This window comes from Cotesia glomerata, linkage group LG1 (genome assembly GCF_020080835.1).
Source record: "Cotesia glomerata isolate CgM1 linkage group LG1, MPM_Cglom_v2.3, whole genome shotgun sequence".
NCBI lineage: Eukaryota > Metazoa > Arthropoda > Insecta > Hymenoptera > Braconidae > Cotesia > Cotesia glomerata.
Window position 1 is genome coordinate 2,246,288 of NC_058158.1, and position 23,111 is coordinate 2,269,398.

Here is a 23,111-nt window from a genome sequence, read left to right on the forward strand (position 1 = left end):
AAAATAATGGAAATTTCTCACCGTGTACATACAAAAGGATTGCGGTACAAAATTAAAAAAAAACAAAAGAAAATAATCCTCGGATTACTTTAGGAAAATATCTTTATCGCATTTCACGGTAAAATAGCGGCTACTGAGGAGACTACTCTATATATCGAATAAATGTCCCGTGTTATTGACGTCAAGCTGAGAAATTCAATTTAAAAAAGAACATTGACGTGAGCGAGAACAGACACTAGAAAATGCTGTCGACCTACACAATCAGCTGTTTCACTGGTTTAATACATCGACATCTATACATCTATACATCAGAACAATGTACAACTATACGACTATACACTTGATGGCTGTTGAGAACGCGTGATTCAATCTGTTCGCGTGACAAACAACATATGTGTACTTCCATTTGATCGCTATTATATTGTGTAACAGCACGAGAGATTGCTCGCGTTTATGTATGTTAGTCTGTTATAAAAATTAGCCAACAGAAATCTCACAAATTATCAGCTCCGGCAATAATGATAACAGTACATAGTCGTCAAAGTAATGAAGGCATCCCTTTTATTATAGCTATCGATCGGTACTTTTCTTCTTATCTTTCTTCTATATCAATAATATCTTTTTTTCAATTTTTTAAGGTAAATTTGTGACCTTAAATCTCCAATTTTTGCCATAAAATCTAAAAATTTTTATTTTTACAAAGCAACAAAAATATTTTTTTTCACTTTTTATAGATATTTTTAACTTCCCGCTACGAAAATCGAAGATTTTCAAAAATCGGGAAGTTATTGTTTTCACCCCGTTTTGCAAAAACCGAGTTTTCATCAGATCTCGACGTTTGAAGGTCACAGGAAGCTTCCCTGACTATCCCTGCGAGGTTGTCACGGTGTCTGTATGTATGTGTGTGTGTGTGTGTGTGTGTGTGTGAAAGTATGTGAACCGCATATAACTTTTGAACGGCTTGACCGATTTCATCGCGGTTGGTGCCATTCGAAAAGGCTTGACCAAACTTAGATTTTGAATACTTTTTGGACCGATTCAGATCAATAGATTTTCAGAAATCTTCAAAAAACTGAAAAAAAAAATTTTTTTTAATGTGGTTTTTTTGGAATAACTTTTAAACGGCTTGATGGTTCAATTCCAAAAACTAATCAGCTTTTAACCTCAAAAAACCACGTCGATCGCCACGAGTCCGGTCAAAATTTGTTGATTCGTTCGAGAAATATCGTGAACGAAAGAAAACCGAAAAAAGTGTTTTTTCGGAATAACTCCAAAATTTCTAGCGCGATCAATTCAAAATTTAATATTCTTCGTGAAGCTTGAGGAACTGCGTTGAATGCTACCAACCGCGTGAAAATCGGTTTATTCATTCAAAAGTTATTGCGGTTTAAAAATTCAAAAAATAGTGTCTTATCAAATCTCTATCAGACTTTTGAACTCGAAGAGCTTTAAAGCATAGGAAAGTAGTATCTTTGAGCTCGGAGAGCTCAAAATAACCCACAAATTGTATTTTTGAGCTCGAAGAGCTCAAAAACGTCATTGGTGCAATTTTAAGCGCCTAAGTATGGAATTAGCGGGAAGTTGCAGGGATGGCCTTCAGGGTCAACCGTTTTCCTAATTTTTTTTTCTGAAAATTATTTTTTTTAAAAAGTTTTATGTTGAACCAAACGAAAAAATTCTTGAACAAAAAAAAATTTCTTAAGGTAAACAACCCAATAGTTGAACAGGTTTCAAAGCAAAACGTATTTGATCCTACTTTTAATATTTAAAGATGTAATTATTAGTTCAAATTAGTGATTTTCATGAAATTATAAATAATTTTGAATTGATTGCAGCGTAAAATAATAAAGGTAATTGAATATTTATATTTTGAAAACGTTTTTAAGTTAGTCTATGAATAAAATATATAGCAATTGGCACACCAAAAATTTTCAACGTTTTATTGAAATATCTAAAGAATTATAACATATTATTGATTAATATTAAAAATAATACTATCAATATTTAATATGTTCATTTAAAAATGAGAAATATTTGTATTTAATTGTTTAATTACATTTTTTATGAATGATAAAGCCAATTTTCAATTATAAATCAAAAAAACTCAATTCAAAACGTTCAATAATTTTTAACTACACTAATTTTTAGCTATAAAACTTATTTAATTTGCAGTCATTAATACAAATCACAATGCTGATCACTAATCTATAAACCTATTAGAGATTAGAGAGCAGTTAAAATTATACGGCCCCAGCTTGTTCAGGTTCTGGGTGCCGCTTTCAAAATTTCGAGGTATAGTTAGACGCTAAAATTTTATATAAAAATTACAGTTTATGTCTTTGCAAAAAAATATGTATTATTTAGAAAAGACTATTTCATTGGGTGGTACAATTTTTTTTACTTAAAATAATATACCGTTTTTTTTTACTGATTGTTCGATTTACGGCTTAGTAATTTTTTCATGAAAAAAATTAGGATGACGGTTGATCCTAAAGGCCATCCCTGCAACTTCCCGCTCATTTTGTTCTTGCGCTCAAAACTACACATTACGTTTTTTAGCTCTTCAAGCTCAAAAATATTATTTTTGTGTCAAGTTGAGCTCTTCGAGCTCAAAACTCTAATAGCAGTTTAATAAAACACAATTTTTTGAATTTTCAAACGGCAATAACTTTTGAATGAATGAACTGATTTTCCCGCGGTTAGCAGCAGTCGACGCAGTTTTTGAAGCTCCATGAAAAATTTTCAAGTTTAAATCGATCGAGCTAGGAATTTTGAAGTGATTCCGAAAAAACACTTTTTTCGGTTTTCTTTCGACAACGATAACTCACGAACGAATCAACCGATTTTGACCGGACTGGTGGCGATCGACGTGGTTTTTTTAGGTTAAGAGCTGATTAGTTTTTGGAATTGAACCTTTAAGCCGTTTAAAAGTTATTCCGAAAACGACTTTTGAAAAAATTTTTTTAGTTTTTGCGATTTCTCAAAATCTATTGATCTGAATCGGTCCAAATAGTTTTCAAAATCTAAGTTTGGTCAAGCCCTTTCGAATGGCACCAACCGCGATTAAATCGGTCAAGCCGTTCAAAAGTTATGAGAGGTCTACATACATACATACAAACACACACACACACACACATCCATACATACATACAGACATCCAGACACCATCGCGGGAATAGTCAGGGAAGCTTCCTAGGACCTCAAAACGTCAAGATCTGATGAAAACTCGATTTTCGAAAAACGGGGTGAAAACAATAACTTCCCGATTTTTGAAAATTTTCAATTTTCTTAGCGGGAAGTTAAAAATAGCATCTATCGGCTATTATCGACGTGCCAACTTTTAAGTTAACAAAAATATAACTGTTTTGATTTATAATTGAAAAAACTTACAGAAATCAATTACTGTATCATTGAATAATGATAACATGCACATATTACTCATAATAAATATACGGATTTTGTATTACAACAATTCGAAAAGTCTGTTTAAATACTGGGTACTTTACCTTAGTTTAAGGTAGTTGTAGCGTGATAGGCATTTCAACAGAAAATTATGAAATTTTTTTTATTGAAAGATAAATATATTAATAATTCACTACCAAAATTTCAGATCAATTGACCGCACCGTTTTTGAGTAATTAATTTTTGAAATTGCATCTTTTACACGTAGCGGTATAGAGAAATGATAAAGTTAGTATGAAATTATTTGCATCACTCGAGTGGTATGGAAGATTTCATACTAACTTTACCATCTCTCTATACCTCTACGTGTAAAAGATACAATTTCGAAAATTAATTACTCAAAAACGGTGCGGTCAATTGATCTGAAATTTTGGTAGTGAATTATTAATATATTTATCTTTCAATAAAAAAAATTTCATAATTTTCTGTTGAAATGCCTATCACGCTACAACTACCTTAAATTTATTCTTTATGATTTTTCTGTGTAATAAATTTAATATTTAAAATTTTATTTTTCTACTTAAATCTCGAAATTTTGAAATAAAATTTTCGGCTAATTATCGCAAAAATATTTGAAGTAATTCATAAAAATTTTTCCAAAAATTTATTATTAAAAAAAACTACTTTGAGGATTAAATTTTATTATCACTTGTAATTTTAAAAGTAATTTTTTAAAATAATTTATGAAGTCCAAACCAAAATTTCGGCAAATCGAAATTAATTTATTTAATAGAGTTTATCTAGTAAGTTGATACCGAGAGTTGTAAACCTCAGTTAGGTAAAAGTAATGGAAAAGCGTGAGATTATTCATGATTTTAATTGTGGCCGTTGTTGGCTGAGCCATTATTAAATTCATAAATCCAGTGAGTACACGCATATACATACACATATATGATATTTATCTTCACACAACAGTCTTTTATATATATGCAGATAGGGCGGGAGGTGTAACGTCGCATTGTGACTCGAAACTTTTCTCGGCTATTCAAAACTAATGTTACTGGTACAATGTTCCATTAGAATTTAATGTTAGATTAAGTATAGTATAACTTCTGGGATATTGTTAACCGGTTTTCTCAGTTTTCATGTCACCATTCTCGTTCTCCACCCGGCCCATAAAATACTGAATGCTGGATGTTGTATTAACTATCCTATCAATTTGTCAGTCGTCAAAAGTTACTTAAATAACTTCATTAATTATTGGATCTAGTTAATGAAAAATTTACACTACTAAACTTTTAATTGGGGGTAAATATTTTTACGAAGGATAAATAACTCAAAAAATAATTATTTTAACATATGTATATTCAATTCTGTCAGAGATCCTCTTTAGATAAAAGTAATATTTAAAATTTTGTTTTAATTATTATTGTCTACTTGCAATATTAATTATTTATTATTATAATCTTCCCTGCGCTTTAATTTAATCTTTTTAAAAATAATTTTTGTAATTTTTTTAAATTAATAAATGAAATTAAGAAGATAAAAAATGAGTTTCTTAAGTCAAATTAAATATAATTAGAAAACTCTTGACCTCAATTTGTGCTTTTTGAAGGTTTAATATAGATTTTTGTAATAATTAATTTTTTACAATAAATTTCCGGTGTAATTATAAATAGATTAAACTTTCGCGCTAGATAAAATTCAGGAAAATAAAAAAAATTTGTCATATCTTTATTATAAAATAGATTTTTATAGTCAAATTTATGACACTGAATTTAGCGGACACTTGACAATTTTTTTTGAAAAATTAGCTAAGTATAAAAAATTATCATTTAAAAATCTTATTTATAATTTTTTAAAGTTGAAATTAAAAAAAAAATTTTTGCTATAATTTATTTGTTAAAAAAATTGTAAAAATTATCAAAAGTTTCTTGAATTCAGTATCATTACAATTTTATGTCATCAAAAAGATCTTTAGTTGAATTTATGTCTTTTTTACGATTTTACATATTTTTTGATGATATTTAATTTTTTATATCAAGTTTTTAAGGTAATTTTGAATAATTTATTAGTTCTATAAATTTATTCCGTCAAATTAATAAAAATATTGCTAAAATAGCAATATTATTTTTGAAATTAATTCCAAAATTACCCAAAAAAATTATATTATTAAAAATATACAAAAAATAAATCCAAAATTCTTTAATTCATAAATTTTTAATCAAATTTTATTAAAAAAAAAAATTTTTTCTTCCTACAAATTTATCATTACCCGGGAAAAACGGATTGGATCTGGCCATATATAAACAGATCTGGTCAGATCTGCTTTAGCAGATCTGGCGAGATCTTTAAATTGTCTCTATCTGACGAGATCTGGCCAGATATAATCCGATCTGATTGTTAAATTGCCCGGGTAAAAAAGATTATACATACTCATACATAATTTTATACGAAAAATGGCCCTATATAATTATATATAGAGACCCGACGCTTGAAAGACTAATTCATTACTTGTTTACCTACGAGGCTTACTTGAAGAGTAAAGTTTGTAATAACTACAAGTAATGTGAATCGTGTCCATGATCGATGCGTAATGAACAAAGTTTTTTATCAAATTTGCAAATTATTAATTATCAATATACGCTGATAGAGAGATTTATTAACTGTTAACAAATTAATTTATTCAAATACAATTATTTAATTTATTAAATTCTATTAAATATTTTTTAACATTTAATAAATATTTATTTGGGAGGAAAGTATATTTATTAAAATAGTTTGTAAGTATTTATTAATAGTTCACAAATATAGTTATATCTGGCCAGATATAATAAAATCTTTTTATGTCTGATGTATTTTTCAACCCAGATATAGTTATATCTGTTTAGATCTGATCAGATATGACTAGATCTGATCATGTCTGATGTATTTTTCCACTTAGAGATAGTTATATCTGTTTAGATCTGATCAGAAATGACTAGATCTGATCATGTCTAGTGTATTTATCAACTCAGATATAGTTATATCTGTTTAGATTTGATCAGATATGACTTGATCTGATCATGTCTGATGTATTTTTCCACTCAGATATAGTTATATCTGTTTAGATTTGATCAGATATGACTAAATCTGATCATGTCTGATGAATTTTCCAATTCAGATATAGTTATATCTGTTTAGATCTGATCAGATATGACTAGATCTGATCATGTCTGATGTATTTTTCCACTTAGATATAGTTATATCTGTTTAGATCTGATCAGAAATGACTAGATCTGATCATGTCTAGTGTATTTATCAACTCAGATATAGTTATATCTGTTTAGATCTGATCAGAAATGACTAGATCTGATCATGTCTGATGTATTTTTCCACTCAGATATAGTTATATCTGTTTAGATCTGATCAGATTTGACTAGATCTGATTATGTCTCCAATCCCATATCTGATCAGATATAAATAGATCTGACCAGATATAATTAGATCTGGCCAGATATAATTAGATCTGGCCAGATAAAATTATATCTGGTGAGATCTAAACCTTTTTCCCCGGGTAGTTAATTTTCTAAAACTCGATTGCTTAAACATCAAATTACCGAGTTATTATCTCGATTTGCCCACTTGAAAAAATAAAATAACGTTATGATTGTAGTAAAAATTATTACAGGATTTTTTCACGATTGTTTCCCAAAGGGAATAAAAAAGGTCTGTCGATAAATTTGAAAGATAAAGAGCCAAGAAGGTTGAGCGTTTCCATTATATGACCGGCTATCAAATTAATGTCCGACGGATGTGAAAATTTGAGAAATTGAATTTATCTGAATGGTGACGTTGACAACTGAACTCCCGGGTCATCCGTGGAGCACTCAACAGTTATATAATAACTAAAAAATAATAGAAGCTCTGAAAAAGGAATTAAAAATTAAAAGAGCTATTGAAGAAGAGAATGGACAATGTGTAATAAATGAACTGCGGAGTTGGAACAATGAAACGAGTAAGTGGTTTCATTGGTTTTTTTCCGATTGACAACACGAGTATTCAATTTTTACATCCCGGTTTAGTTTACTTCCTATAGATATATACCAAAGTTAAACTTTAAACTGCACTGTGGCATTTAAGTACTCGGAAGTGGAGCAGAATATGCAAGAGAGAATAAGCTATCGGTTAAATTTACGCTGCATATCAGTGGATAAATTTCCTTTTATTCTTCGCCGTTCGGAATTTAGATGACCTTTGAGCGAGTTTTCTTCTTTCAATTAAACTCAGCTCGCTTATTATAATACAAGCTCGCCAATTTTGCGGTTAAACATCGAAATTAACCTCCGGCAAAAATAGACGCGTCTGTTTTTAGTAGATTTCATGGAAATCTATTGCATTAGTCCTTATAATGGAACTTATGGTTCAGAAGTTTATATATGTACGATATTATCGGCTCCGTCTCTTCTATAACTCCCTTAATTATGAACAGATTGCAATAAAATGTAACATACTAATTTTTTGGACGATTTATAAGGTAAAGTTCTAAGATGAGCCAAATCTGTCAATAAGTTTAGAAATTACAGCAATTCAAAAATTTTTTTAAATCGCAAAAATTCAAAATTTCAAGACTAAAAAGCTTATAAATTCTTTCACGACATTCAGCTTAAGAACATGTAGGACAGAAAATATTGAAATTTTGGATAAAATACTGAGACGCTTTTTGACAAAGTAATTTTTGAACAAAAAATCATTAAACTTGGCAGGAGTATGTTAATAATAGTCCTTCGTAAATTGATTCTTTTATTTTTAAATTTAATCATTGAAAAAAAATAAAAAAATGATAAATAAATAGGTAGAGTTATATATTCAAGTAAATAAACTTTACTATAAAGAAATTACTTATAAACTTACAACCAATATAATCTTTGAGATTGATTTAATTTTTTGGTTAATCTTTACTTTAGTTTAGATTAATTATAAGACAGAATTATTAAAATGCAACTAGGTTTGAATAGAAAACTAATTATCAACAAAAAATTTCATTTACTATAGTAAATAAACTATAGTTTAATTTTTTTGAACAGTGTTGAGAGTATTGACAGTCAGCCTGATAATTTTCAGTACATTTTATGTGTTTCAAATAAACAATCCGATATATTCAATTGACATTTATTATCATTAGTCCAAACTGAATTACCGACAACAGACTGTATTACATGCTCTTAAGGAGAATGTTAGCTTTATTAAATGTAATCAACTAATCAGCTAATTATATTATTTAAACTTTTGATTGTTTTCACTGATGCTATTAGCCATAATTGTAATAATGTTAAAATATCTGTTTATATTCTTACATGTACTTTTATTAACTTCCCGCTAAGAAAATCGAAGATTTTCAAAAATCGGGAAGTTATTGTTTTCACCCCGTTTTGCAAAAATCGAGTTTTCATCAGATCTCGACGTTTGAAGGTCACAGGAAGCTTCCCTGACTATCCCCGCGAGGGTGTCACTATGTCTGTATGTGTGTGTGTGTGTGTGTGTGTGTGTGTGTGTGTGTGTGTGTGTGTGAAAGTATGTGAACCGCTTATAACTTTTGAACGGCTTAACCGATTTCATCGCGGTTGGTGCCATTCGAAAGGGCTTGACCAAACTTAGATTTTGAAAACTATTTGGACCGATTCAAATCAATAGATTTTGAGAAATCTTAAAAAAACTGAAAAAAAAATTTTTTTCAAATGTGGTTTTTTTGGAATAACTTTTAAACGGCTTAAAGGTTCAATTCTAAAAACTAATCAGCTCTTAACCTTGAAAAACCACGTCGATCGCCACCAGTCCGGTCAAAATCGGTTGATTCGTTCGAGAGATATCGTGAACGAAAGAAAACCGAAAAAAGTGTTTTTTCGAAATAACTCCAAAATTCCTAGCGCGATCAATTCAAAATTTGATTCTTCGTGAAACTTGAAAAACTGCGTCGAATGCTACCAACCGCGTGAAAATCGGTTTATTTATTCAAAAGTTATTGCGGTTTAAAAATTCAAAAAATAGTGTCATCAAATCCCTATCAGACTTTTGAGCTCGAAGAGCTCAAAAGCATAGGAAAACAATCTCTTTGAGCTTGGAGAGCTCAAAATAACCCACAAATTGTATTTTTGAGCTCGAAGAGCTCAAAAACGTCATTGGTGCAATTTTAAGCGCCTAAGTATGGAATTAGCGGGAAGTTGCAGGGATGGCCTTCAGGGTCAACCGTTTTCCTAATTTTTCTTTTTGTCTTGAATCATTTTCCATTCGGCCATTGTCTTGGCATTAAATAGGGTAGAAGTACTGTTTGTGGCCAGTGTACCTTTTTTCGTCACTTTATTTTCAAATTATTGTATAAATATTTCTATAAGCGCAAAACTATGAATTCAATTTCTATAAATGTACTAATTCATAAATTCTATAAAAATTCTACTTAAATAGTTAAATTTTTTTCAAATTAACTAAAATATCAAGTGGCCGAAAATGGCCCTAACATGGCCAAAACCGGTACTTCTACCCTAAATAAAATAAAATTTGACTTTTATCGTATTTCCATGCAATAACAATTAAACGCGATATCGTATTAAATTTGTATAAATTGTATCTAAAAGCTTATTTAATAAGCTTTAATTTTCATACTTATCTATTGTTTTTAATTAAATAGTTTAGGAATAACAGAAATTTGAATTCTTCAAAATCCTCAAAAATTTCAAAAAAATCCTTTTACTTCTTTGCGAAATAAATATTGAATGCGATAACTTGTAAAATTATTTTGGATTGTATCTAAAAGCTTAATAAATGAGTTTTAAGTTACATACCTCACACGGAAAAAAGAAAACTCGAAAAATTACATTATAAATAGTAATAAGTGTCCCGTCGAATTCAAAATTATAAAAATCACAGTTCGAAATAACATTTTTCTAAATTCAAACTTTGAATCTTAATTTTCAGAGCTTTCAGTATAAATATTACATCCTACAATGTAATTCTTATAAAAACTGTAATAATTACAATCTGAAACTGTAATTTTTCCAGTTTTTTTCCACTATATAATGTAATTTTTCTATTTTTCTTTTTTCCGTGCATCATCAATCTATTGCATTATTAATTAGTTCGTTTAATTATTATTATCAACATAAATGTTAGGATTATTTGTATAAGATTATATACTGTAAGACCCTTAAGGAGCTTTGGCTTCAGGGTCTAAATTGTTAAATAAATAAAATAAATAAAAAAAATCTAAGCCAAAATTACTTACTCTGTCTATTTAATGGAATTTTACTCTTGCATTCGTTTTAAAAACGATTATTTTAGTATTTTTTGATTGACTGTGAAATCTACTGCCATTTCGGATGCCGGATGTCTTCTTTTAGGTTTTATGCGAATTAGGGAAGTCTTGTTTGAAAATAAAAGGCATTGAACAAAGAAGAATAGTAGCAAGTGCAAGTAGAAGTGGAAATAAGAGGATATAAAGGAAAAATGTAAAGATAAATTCGGGTTTGACGGTAAATCGAAGGTCGAGTGATGTGCTTTAGGATGATACCGATGAGAAAAGAGGATTGGAAGAACTCGGTAAAAACAGAAACGGCCTTATTCGTTATGGATATTGGCACTTGTTCAGGGTCTCAACTCGATTTTTACGTTATTTTATTTTTATAACCTCTTATTTTATATTTGTTCTTTTCTCTTTTTCACATTCTACAACCCCGATATCTGGTCATAGTTCCGTTTGGTGTGGATCGAGACCCCGAAGTTTCTTCTCTCTTGTCCGGCTTTACAACGGGACGATATTAAACGATAGCAATAAAATTACCGAGTCTATATAACTTTTTCGTATTATTGAACGGGGTTTTATTTTTCCCCACTGTTCCGGAGTTTAACTTTTACTAGTTTTTATTGTTTTGTACTTTATTATGCCGAGCTTTTTATTAATGCTGTATGTCGAACTCCGCTGCCAGATTGAGATTTATTGAGACGGCTTATATTATTATTATTATTTATTATTATTATTTATTATTATTATTATTATTATTATTATTATTATTATTATTATTATTATTAATGCAGAAAAAAAATTAATGCACTTCGAATATAAATATGAATACTATGAATTTGAATGTAAATGTAAATTCTTGTTTTATTGGTATGCTTTTTTAATTTGTTTTTCAGAGCGGCTGTGGGAGAAGGAAGACCTGGAGGAGCCAAGAAGAAATGAGGCGGACGTGACGTCACAATGACATGATGAAGAGCCTGGTGGGAATCATGTGGATAGTCTTGGTTCTCATATCAGGTAAGAAGATTATTTTTATTCTTGAATATTTGTCCGCGGTTTATTATTTTCAAGAATTTTTTTTTGCTTTCTTCTTTTCAGTTTTTTTTTACTCAATAAAAAGTTGAGAAAAAAGTTTAAAGTTTTTACAATAAAATTTGTATAAAAAGAAATTAATTTAAATAATAAAAATGTAAATTCTACGAGGAGCTGAAGAGATTTTCAAACTATAAAGAAGAAATAAAATTTTAGGTCAATTTTATGTTCGGTATTTTTTATGGTAAACTTCGTAAAGAATCTATTTCGATAAAATTGAATTTAAATCTTATTTTAGGCAAAAATTATTGATTAAATTCTTGAAATATAAAATAATGAATCTATATTATAAAATCGGTTTTTTTTTAGTAAAATTTAGTGTCATTGCAAAGGTCTTGATTTCAATTTGTGCTTTTTCAAGGTTTCATTACATTCTCACCGATAGTCAATTTATTATGATAAGTATTTAGGCTGCATTCGAAAAGGCTATATCTCTAGACACTTAATTAAGAAATGATCTTGTATCTCGTGAACTATTAACATTTTTGAAGATATAAGCTCATCCCGATGTTACACTCATCAAGACCTTTCATTTGAGTACCCACATCAATTTTTCATATATTTATATATATTATATATATGTACATATGAAAAATATATCAAAAATTCATGTGGGTACTCAAATGAAAGCTCTTGATGAGTGTAACATCGGGATGAGCTTATATCTTAAAAAATGTCAATGATTAAGAACTGACTTTGTTATCTTGTCAACTAATCATATTTTTGAAGATATAAGCTCATCTCGACATTACACTCATCGAGACCTTTCATTTGAGTACCCACATCAATTTTTCATATATTTATATATATTATATATATTATATATATGTATATATGAAAAATATATCAAAAATGCATGTGGGTACTCAAATGAAAGCTTTTGATGAGTGTAACATCGGGATGAGCTTATATCTTAAAAAATGTCAATGATTAAGAACTGACTTTGTTATCTTGTCAACTAATCATATTTTTGAAGATATAAGCTCATCTCGACATTACACTCATCGAGACCTTTCATTTGAGTACCCACATCAATTTTTCATATATTTATATATATTATATATATGTATATATGAAAAATATATCAAAAATGCATGTGGGTACTCAAATGAAAGCTCTCGATGAGTGTTACATTAGGATGAGCTTATATCTTTAAAAACGTCAATATTAAAAAAAGTACAATGCAGTTTAACATTAGTCATTATTTAATAAACAAAATTTTATTTATTTATAGTTTACAAATCACAGCAGTCACGTAGTGACTGCAAGGTTGCTGGTTTTGTAGTTAATTAATTTTCCATTTAATTCTAACAAATAATAAATGTTACATTTTGAATTATTTACACCGAAAAGCAATCTAAAACCTCATAAAAGATTTATAGACTTGAAAGCTTTAAATAAAAGCGAAATAAACTAATGAAAAAATAATAAAATTGATGGACGCAGTGATCATATTTTGTCATTGAAATTTATGAGGAAATCCGATAACCAGCAGATCGAAATAGTTGGTGGCTAGCAGATGGTGTACATTCAATTATCGGGATAAATTTGCTAGATTTGAATCGTGCATGGAATTAATTGGTTTATATCCGTTTCAGTCAAGTTCTCTGCTCAGATCTGATAAATACCCGACAGACGTAACCCTCACCATCACCCTCACAAGGATAGACAGTTATGTAAATAGTAGCGACTGTAAATAAAAAACAAATTGAATAAAATAGCCGAACGTTTAAATTTGACATTTTGAATTTAGGCTTTAAATAAATCCCTTCCGATCTCTTACGGTTTTGCCAAACCTCCGATTTAAATTTGTTATTTTTTCGACTCTATAAATGGTGCAGATTCGGATTGGCCACCGTAGCAACCCGTGGCATGTACAAATGTCCGATATAATCCAATTAGAATTATATCTCCCAGTGCAAGTGTTCATGACAAAATTGTCCGTCAATAATTCCCCTCTGATATATCCTACGGATTAACAAGGATGTATTCCCACAGGAATCAACACTCGACCGATTTACGATTCGTTTAATCTCAATCTCAGTAAAGAACATTCTATTCAACTCCGATTTCTTCCTTAATCACCGCTTCTGCTCTTTAATTTATTCTTCTTCTTCTTCTTCTTCTGAATAACAATTATGTGTTTTAATTTCAGGATGCTCCGGAAATCCGGACGCAAAACGACTCTACGATGACCTTCTATCAAATTACAATAAATTGGTGAGGCCAGTGGTCAACGTCACAGATGCACTTACCGTTAAAATAAAGCTTAAGCTTTCCCAACTCATAGACGTGGTAATTATCGATACCGATCAATACACAGTAATTAATTAGTAACAACAATTACCAATTCACATCAGTGGTAATTAAATTTTTACCAATACACACTTTACTCTTGAATATTGTAACTAAACTAACAAATTTAATTTAATTAATTATTTTATTAATTTATCAATTTTAAATATAAATATAAATGATCCAGAATATTGTCCCGTGGCTTTTCATTATAATTACTGCTAAAAAAAAATTATTGCATTATTTACTTTAATTAAACACAATTATTTATAATAGTAAATTAATATTTCTTCTTTATTATTATTATAATAAAAAATTTTTTTTTTCCAGAACTTGAAGAACCAAATAATGACGACGAATCTCTGGGTTGAGCAGGTAACTACCCGTTAAAAATATCTAGTCATTGAACGCAAAAACTAAATAAAATAATTTAAGCCCTCGTATATTTCCAACGCAAAAGATATTTAGAGCTTCACGTTATATAGCGCTTAAATTTTATTCAATGCTGGTGATATACCAAGTGGGTAGTATATACACACCAGTTTTCAAGCGATAAATTTCCTCGGGTGGCTCAAAGCTCGTTTAAAGTCGTCCAAAGAGACCTAGACAAAGATATTAAACGAGTTTAATAAAGACACCCACGTCCCAATATACCCCAGTAATTATGTAAAAAAAGATAAATTAGGACAGCCGTTTATAAGAAAGTCTTTCAGCAGCTTCAGCTTTTGGATCACTCTTGTTTCATACACATTATTACTTTTCACTTATATTATGAAAAGAACAAGAAAAATTTTGTCTCTAGGATAGTCATATGATAAAATTGGTTTTTTAGTGAAATTTAGTGTCATTACAAAGGTCTTAATTAAGAAATGACCTTGTATCTTGTGAACTATTGACATTTTTAAAGAAATAAGCTCATCCCGACATTACACTCATCGAGACCTTTCATTTAAGTACCCACATCAATTTTTCATATATTTATATATATTATATATATGTATATATGAAAAATATATCAAAAATACATGTGGGTACTCAAATGAAAGCTCTTGATAAGTGTAACATCAAAATGAGCTTATATCTTAAAAAATGTCAATAATTAAGATCTGACTTTGCTATCTTATCAACTAATGATATTTTTGAAGATATAAGCTCATCTCGACATTACACTCTTTGAGACCTTTCATTTGAGTACCCACATCAATTTTTCATATATTTATATATATTATATATCTGTATATATGAAAAATATATAAAAATGCATGTGGATACTCAAATGAAAGCTCTCAATGAGTGTAACATCAGAATGAGCTTATATCTTAAAAAATGTCAATAATTAAGAACTTATTTTGCTATCTTGTCAACTAATGATATAATATTTTTGAAGATATAAGCTCATCTCGACATTACACTCATTAAGGCCTTTCATTTGAGTACCCACATCAATTTTTCGTATATTTATATATATTATATATATGTATATATGAAAAATATATCAAAAATGCATGTGGGTACTCAAATGAAAGCTCTTGATGAGTATAACATCAGGATGAGCTTATATCTTTAAAAACATCAATAGTTACCACAATGCAATGGTCAGTCCTTAATAATTAACACTTTCGTAAATATAAGTCCATTCTGATATTCTACTCATCAAGACCTTTCATTTGAATACACACATAAATTTTTTTATGTATTTTATATTTATGATATTTATATATTTATAAAATATATGAAAAGTGCATGTGGGTACTCAAATGAAAGCTCTTGATAAGTGTAACATCAAAATGAGCTTATATCTTAAAAAATGTCAATAATTAAGATCTGACTTTGCTATCTTATCAACTAATGATATTTTTGAAGATATAAGCTCATCTCGACATTACACTCTTTGAGACCTTTCATTTGAGTACCCACATCAATTTTTCATATATTTATATATATTATATATCTGTATATATGAAAAATATATAAAAATGCATGTGGATACTCAAATGAAAGCTCTCAATGAGTGTAACATCAGAATGAGCTTATATCTTAAAAAATGTCAATAATTAAGAACTTATTTTGCTATCTTGTCAACTAATGATATAATATTTTTGAAGATATAAGCTCATCTCGACATTACACTCATTAAGGCCTTCCATTTGAGTACCCACATCAATTTTTCGTATATTTATATATATTATATATATGTATATATGAAAATATATCAAAATGCATGTGGGTACTCAAATGAAAGCTCTTGATGAGTATAACATCAGGATGAGCTTATATCTTTAAAAACATCAATAGTTACCACAATGCAATGGTCAGTCCTTAATAATTAACACTTTCGTAAATATAAGTCCATTCTGATATTCTACTCATCAAGACCTTTCATTTGAATACACACATAAATTTTTTTATGTATTTTATATTTATGATATTTATATATTTATAAAATATATGAAAAGTGCATGTGGGTACTCAAATGAAAGCTCTTGATAAGGGTAACATCAGGATGAGCTTATATCTTTTAAAACGTCAATAGTTAAGAAAGTACAGTGCAATTTAACAAAATTCATTATTTAATAATGCAAAATTTTATTTATTTCTAAATTCTTGAAGTAAAATTTACTTAAGAATAATTCTTAGTCTAAGAATTTATCTGTTTAAATCAAGAAGACACATTTTTTCTCACATTATATCCTTCATCTGCTTACATCAACCCCGTCATTATCTCGACAATTAGCGCTCTTGTCTCTGCAAATAATCTAATATTTATTTTCGCCTGGAGAATCGAAAAATTGAACTCCGCGGTGAATTTAATACCCTTTTAAAGTACATACAAAGTGTACCTTAGTAAACTCTTAGCTATAATTTAAGGGTAAATTTTTCTTTCCTTACCTCATACGATTTACGTTTAACTCCCAATGGAACTCGTTTTATCGCTTCCTTCACTTTCTTCTTGGAAGTTACTGCAGAATTGGAACCACCGATTACAACCAGCAAACGTTTCTGACCCAGCGATAAATTACCAAAGACTTCCTGACTTGATCTTCTTACTCACCCTTGTGCCTCTCACCGCTAAACTTCTTACTGTTAAATTCAACTTACTCGGTAAATAAATTCCGCATCTTACGAATAAATATATTTATACTAGCTGCAGTATGCAGTGAAGATATGTTTATTCACACTCAAAGATGGCGGTGTATTCTTCACTACACACTATATATAGTATATAATATATAGTATATAGTTCATACTTTACGCTACTGTAGTAATATAACATGCAAGTTAACAGTAACCCGTGAGATTATTTCCTGAGGATTCTGGGTTGAGCTTGACGTCAGTAAAATGAAAGCCGGAAGACGAAGGCGAAGGGTAGTTCTGATGTTATTTTAGTACGTTATAGTAACTACTGTAACAACTATGACTATAACAAAATGGTCTGATGGCTGCAGTATAGTTTAGTATAGGGAAAACCAGGCGAGACGTGTGTAGACGACCGAAAGCCACAAAATGGATCCGCCGAACCGTGCAACCTACTTCTTTTCCGAAAGATTATGCGAGACATGACATGACATGTGTAGATAAAAATAATATACTTTATATTTTCACGTTATCTAAATTATATAGATATAAATAAGGATATTTGTTGTAAGAAAAGAATAAAGCTTGATACTAAATTTGGCAATGGAATTTTAAATAGATCTAAACAAAACTGTGATTTACTTTTTTGCGGGAAATCCTGAAAGTTGTTTTCGCGAAGTTGTTTTTCGGAAGAATCAAACTTTTTTGTTATAAAAATCCAGAAATTTAATTTCTCTTCTTCTCTTAAAATGAAGAATATTTTTAAACTTAAAATTTGCGCTACCCTAGTAGAAATGAAATCAAGTTTTTAGCCAGTAACTGGCCAGTTTTACTAGACTTAAACCAGTAACTGGCCAGTGTAATATCAAGTTTCTGTCTAGTAACTGGCCAGTTTTACTAGAGATCTAACAAAACATTATGGCGGCTTTAGTGAAACTGTCAGTTTCGAATTCTGAGGTTATTAGGCGTTATTAAAATTGTCAAATAAATTCAAAATAATGTTTAATAAACGATATGATATAAAAAAGTTTCATTTATGTGTACATTATAAAATAGATAACATCATTAGACTGATAGACTAATAATAAATCTAACAATAGAATAAGAAAATAATTATTTTGAATTGGAGATTTGTTTTTAATGCCCACAGTCGCAATTTATATATTGTGTCATTTTTTTTCACTGCATCCATTTTGAAATATATACTGGAAATTATTTACACGTTGATAAACACTAACTTTGATTGATTTATACTGTTTTTTAATAATAATAATTACAATAATGATGCGTACAGGTTAACAAAAAAAATAAACAAACACACACACACACACTAGTAAAGATACACTGTCGGTGTAACTAATGTTTATGACTTAGTTGTAGGTGGCGCGATTTCAAGTTTTTACTCGATATTACTGGCCAGTTACTGGTTTATATCCAGTGAAAACTCGATTATTTCTACTAGGGTACTAAATTGTTATAACTTTTCGGGTTGCGGTCAACCAGTCAGATCGACAACATGCCGAATTATTAAAACTCTAGAAAATTTAAAATTCCGCTACATTCAAAGTTTATAAAATACATTAGCTTAAATATAATACCAGCTGAAAGAGCGGCATGATGGCCGAGCGGGTTAAGTCATTATCCCGTTAGTTTGCTCGCACATCATGCCGTGAGGCGAGAGTTCGAGCCCCGACAGTTGTTCGAATAGTTCCAACACCAACCGTCGGGGGTCGCTCCGGTAGCCGAACTTTACTGGCATGGGTTTTTTCTGTGGTTTCCCCATCGCCACTATTCCAACAACCGATAGAAAGGGGTGAGGAATAGGGTAAATACAGTACACACTGATAGAAGGATTTGTTTATAATTAAAAAGATTTGTTAATATTTAACAAATCATTTATTTGAAGCCATTTGTTAGTCCTTAACAAATATTTCTTAGTATTTAAAAAGATTTATTAATATTTAATAAATGAATATCAGATTTATTAAATACAAACAAATCATTTTAAATACTAAGAAATATTTATTTAATATTAAAAAATGGTCTCTAATAAATGATTTGTTAGCTATTAACAAATATTATTTAATACAAATAAATCCTTCTATCAGTGCAGAAAGCACAAGTCGGTCCACAGCCGCGTGATGATAATAAAAAGTTGAGTATACAAATGTGCGAAAAATAAGGTTGATTATGTAGTGAAAATACAGGAGTGAAAAGAGGATGTGCTGGGGTCCAAAAAAGCGTTGAATAAACAAGGACAGTATAAAAACACAGGACGGTGGCGCACTCGCGGAATGCGACAGCTACCATCTACCCAGCCTTCTAAAAACCAAGAACGGTATATAAGTAAAAATCGAAATAATACCAGCTGAAAAACAATTTTGTAAATTATAAAACACCCGGTTATCGAATATAAGTAAATATAAATCTTATATTCCTCAAGAGTTAAAATTAATTTGATTTCGAAAAAGGTTCGTTCTGACATATATTCATCTAAATACTTATCTATCCGAATAATGATTCGGCCGCAAATTACTCATCCAAAAAATTGGAACTTTTTCTTAGATGGTCCACCTTTACAAGCATGAAATTTGAGTGTTTTCCATACATGCTTGTAAATTAAAATAAAATTAATTTTAAAAAACTAATTAATTTAAATAATTAATTAATAGTATATTACACACCTAGGGAAGTAAAGTAAGAAATGTCTCAGATCACATGTAATTGTTGGCCGAGGCGAAGCCGAGGTCAACAAACATGTGATCTGAGGCTTTCTTACTTCCCGTGGAGTGTATACTATTTTTGTCCGACGAAGGCGGAAAGCGGCAACTTAGTTTAGCGCAGCGGGACGAAAGTTGTCACTTTCCACCCGGAGGGCAAAAAAAAAAATTTCTAATCTAAATATAAAATTATTTATATTTTTCGGCTAAATGAGTGTTCGTCTGTTCATTCATTTTGGCGTACAAATTTTCGTTGTTATATTTTTTAATTTATTGAGACTTTGTGACTTTGAAGATTCTATTAATATAGCTTTAGTTTTTTCTTTATTTAAGATTATATTTTTCGGAATTTTAAAATTTGTAAAATTAATTATTTTAAATTACATTTAATATTTACTTTCTAAGTTCTAGTAATTTATTAATTCGGAATGTTGCCAGTCTGACTAGTTGAATGCAACCCAACTTTTCAAGTTAAAATTTAAATCGTAGATTCAACGTATTGAACGTTCTAATCGTAAGAGCGTATTAGACTTTGAAAACGTAAGTTCAAAATATTGGACGTTATTTGAACTTATAAAACGTTAAAAACATAAAGATTAATCTAATAAAAAGCGTGTAAAAAGGTTAGTTAAACGTATTCAACGTATTGTGAGCGAAAATAAAACCAATATAAGGAGTAAAAATAAGTTATATCAACCCGAGTCGAAAAAATGAACTTACATGAGCTTACATCAATTGTTTTAGTATAGTAGATAGATAGATAGATAGATAAAAAATTAGGAAAACGGTTGACCCTGAAGGCCATCCCTGCAACTTCCCGCTAATCCCATACTTAGGCGCTCAAAAATACAATTTATGGGTTATTTTGAGCTCTCCGAGCTCAAAGAGATTGCTTTTCTATGCTTTAAAGCACTTCGAGCTCAAAAGTCTGATAGAGATTTGATAAGACACTATTTTTTGAATTTTTAAACCGCAATAACTTTTGAATGAATAAACCGATTTTTACGCGGTTAGAAGCATTCGACGCAGTTTTTTAAGCCTCACAAAGAATCTCAAATTTTGAATTGATCGCGCTAGGAATTTTGGAGTTATTCCGAAAAAACACTTTTTTCGGTTTTCTTTCGTTCACGATATCTCTCGAACGAATCAACCGATTTTGACCGGACTGGTAGCGATCGACGTGGTTTTTTAGGTTAAGAGCTGATTAGTTTTTGGAATTGAACCTTTAAGCCGTTTAAAAGTTATTCCAAAAAAACCACATTTGAAAAAAATTTTTTTTTCAGTTTTTTTAAGATTTCTCCAAATCTATTGATCTAAAACGGTCCAAATAGTTTTCAAAATCTAAGTTTGGTCAAGCCCTTTCGAATGGCACCAACCGCGATGAAATCGGTCAAACCGTTCAAAAGTTATAAGAGGTTTACATACTTACACACACACACACACACACACACACACACACACACACACACACACACACACACACACACACACACACACACACACACACACACATACAGACGCCGTGACAACCTCGCGGGGATAGTCAGGGAAGCTTCCTGTGACCTTCAAACGTCGAGATCTGATGAAAACTCGATTTTTGCAAAACGGGGTGAAAACAATAACTTCCCGATTTTTGAAAATCTTCGATTTTCTTAGCGGGAAGTTAAAAATTTATTTGGCTCTGGAACCTAAGCTCCCTCAAAGCCATCAATATTTAAATTACATTAGTTTACATAGGTTACAAGATTACTTAACCAATTAAAGATTTACAATTAGATTTAATTTCAAATGCTATAAAATCCAAATAGATTATTTAATACAAACAAATAACTTAATTTAAAGTCATAATAATTCTACAAGAAAAAATATTTAAATAAGATCCAAAATAAAGATTGCAATTGTTGTCATGTTCAAAAAAGTGATTGAAGCAAGCATTTTTAAATTCAACCAAATTATCTACAGCCACAGTCTCAGCTATAGTAGTTAAGTTCATGTAAGTTAATTTTTTTAACTCGGGAAAACTAAGGTAAAAGACCCAATTATTGACACTGGCCTAGTTGATTGACACTTGCAATTTTATTCTAATTAAAAAAATAAAATGTTCTCAAAAAACCAATTATCTTAAAATTTATAATTCAAAAATTATATTTATTAATTTATTAGAGTCGATTTGTTTTATTTAATTTAAATAAAATTGCAAGTGCCAATAACTAGGCCAGTGTCAATAACTGGATCTTTTACTTTATTCAAATAATTACATACTTTTGAACGGAAGTACGGTAAAAAATGTTTTTTCAATTCTGTTAGAGAGAAATTCAATTTTTTGATTGAAATTTTATAATATGTTCGATAAAAATACTTAATCCGAATTTTTTACTTGTAGAAAGGTTTCCAAAATATTTTTTTTCGAAGATATATGGCTGTTTAAAAAGACTACCTAGTGTTTAATTAAGAACCAATGGTACTTGGAGTATCTTTGAATTTATTCACGGAAAAAAGAAAACTAGAATAATTACAGTATAAAATGTAAAACCGATCAGTAGAAAATGTAAAATGTGAAATAACATTTTTCTAAATTCAATTTTGAATGTTAATTTTCAGAGCTTTCAATGTAAATATTACACTCTACAATGTAATTCTTATAAAATCTGTAATAATTACAATCTGAACTGTAATTCTAATTAGCAAATTGTCTAACTCCATTTTAGAGAAGCTTCCAATTATACGAAAACAACAATTAGTTCAAAATTTATTATCACTTTAAAAAACCATTAAATATCATTAATATCTAATAGAGGTATAATATTTTGGTTTGAATTATTCAAATAATTTATAGTTGGACTATTACTACATCAAAATGTTAAAAAATCACCCTCTAAAAAATAAGGACTTAGACCAATTTCTAATTAGATCAATATACTGTAATTTTTCGAGTTTTCTTTTTTAAAAATGTTGAATCTATATTTTTTACGTCCAACACATTAAACTGACATTTTAAGGTAGTACTACCGTTACCACAAGAGTCAAATCCCAAAATCTAACCTTATTTGAATCGTTTATTTGAGAAACCCCATAAGTCATATGGGATTTCTCAAATAAACGATTCATTTGGTTAACGTAGTAGATTTCTCTATACTAAATCACGTTGGAGAAAGAGAGACAGAGACAAATTTTGAATATTTTTTATTAATAAATATTTTCATATGCTCGGAAACGATGCTGATTGTTATTAAATATGTTCTAGATGTTATTTT

The 23,111-nt window shown here is 29.5% G+C and overlaps 1 protein-coding gene across 2 annotated transcripts in view; it reads left to right on the forward strand.

The window, feature by feature from the left end:
- The window catches only part of LOC123275302 (acetylcholine receptor subunit alpha-like), a 194,810-nt gene that overhangs the window by 143,896 nt on the left and 27,803 nt on the right, over positions 1–23,111 (forward strand). Inside the window, exons 1-4 of one of the 2 annotated variants that reach the window (XM_044743326.1) lie at positions 7,378–7,399; positions 11,572–11,692; positions 13,923–14,062; positions 14,393–14,437. In XM_044743326.1, coding sequence (XP_044599261.1) covers positions 11,641–11,692; positions 13,923–14,062; positions 14,393–14,437 — 237 coding nt within the window. In that variant the 5' untranslated portion in view covers positions 7,378–7,399; positions 11,572–11,640. Of the gene's footprint in view, positions 1–7,377; positions 7,400–11,571; positions 11,693–13,922; positions 14,063–14,392; positions 14,438–23,111 lie in introns of those variants that run through there. The other variant, XM_044743325.1, reaches the window with a different exon arrangement.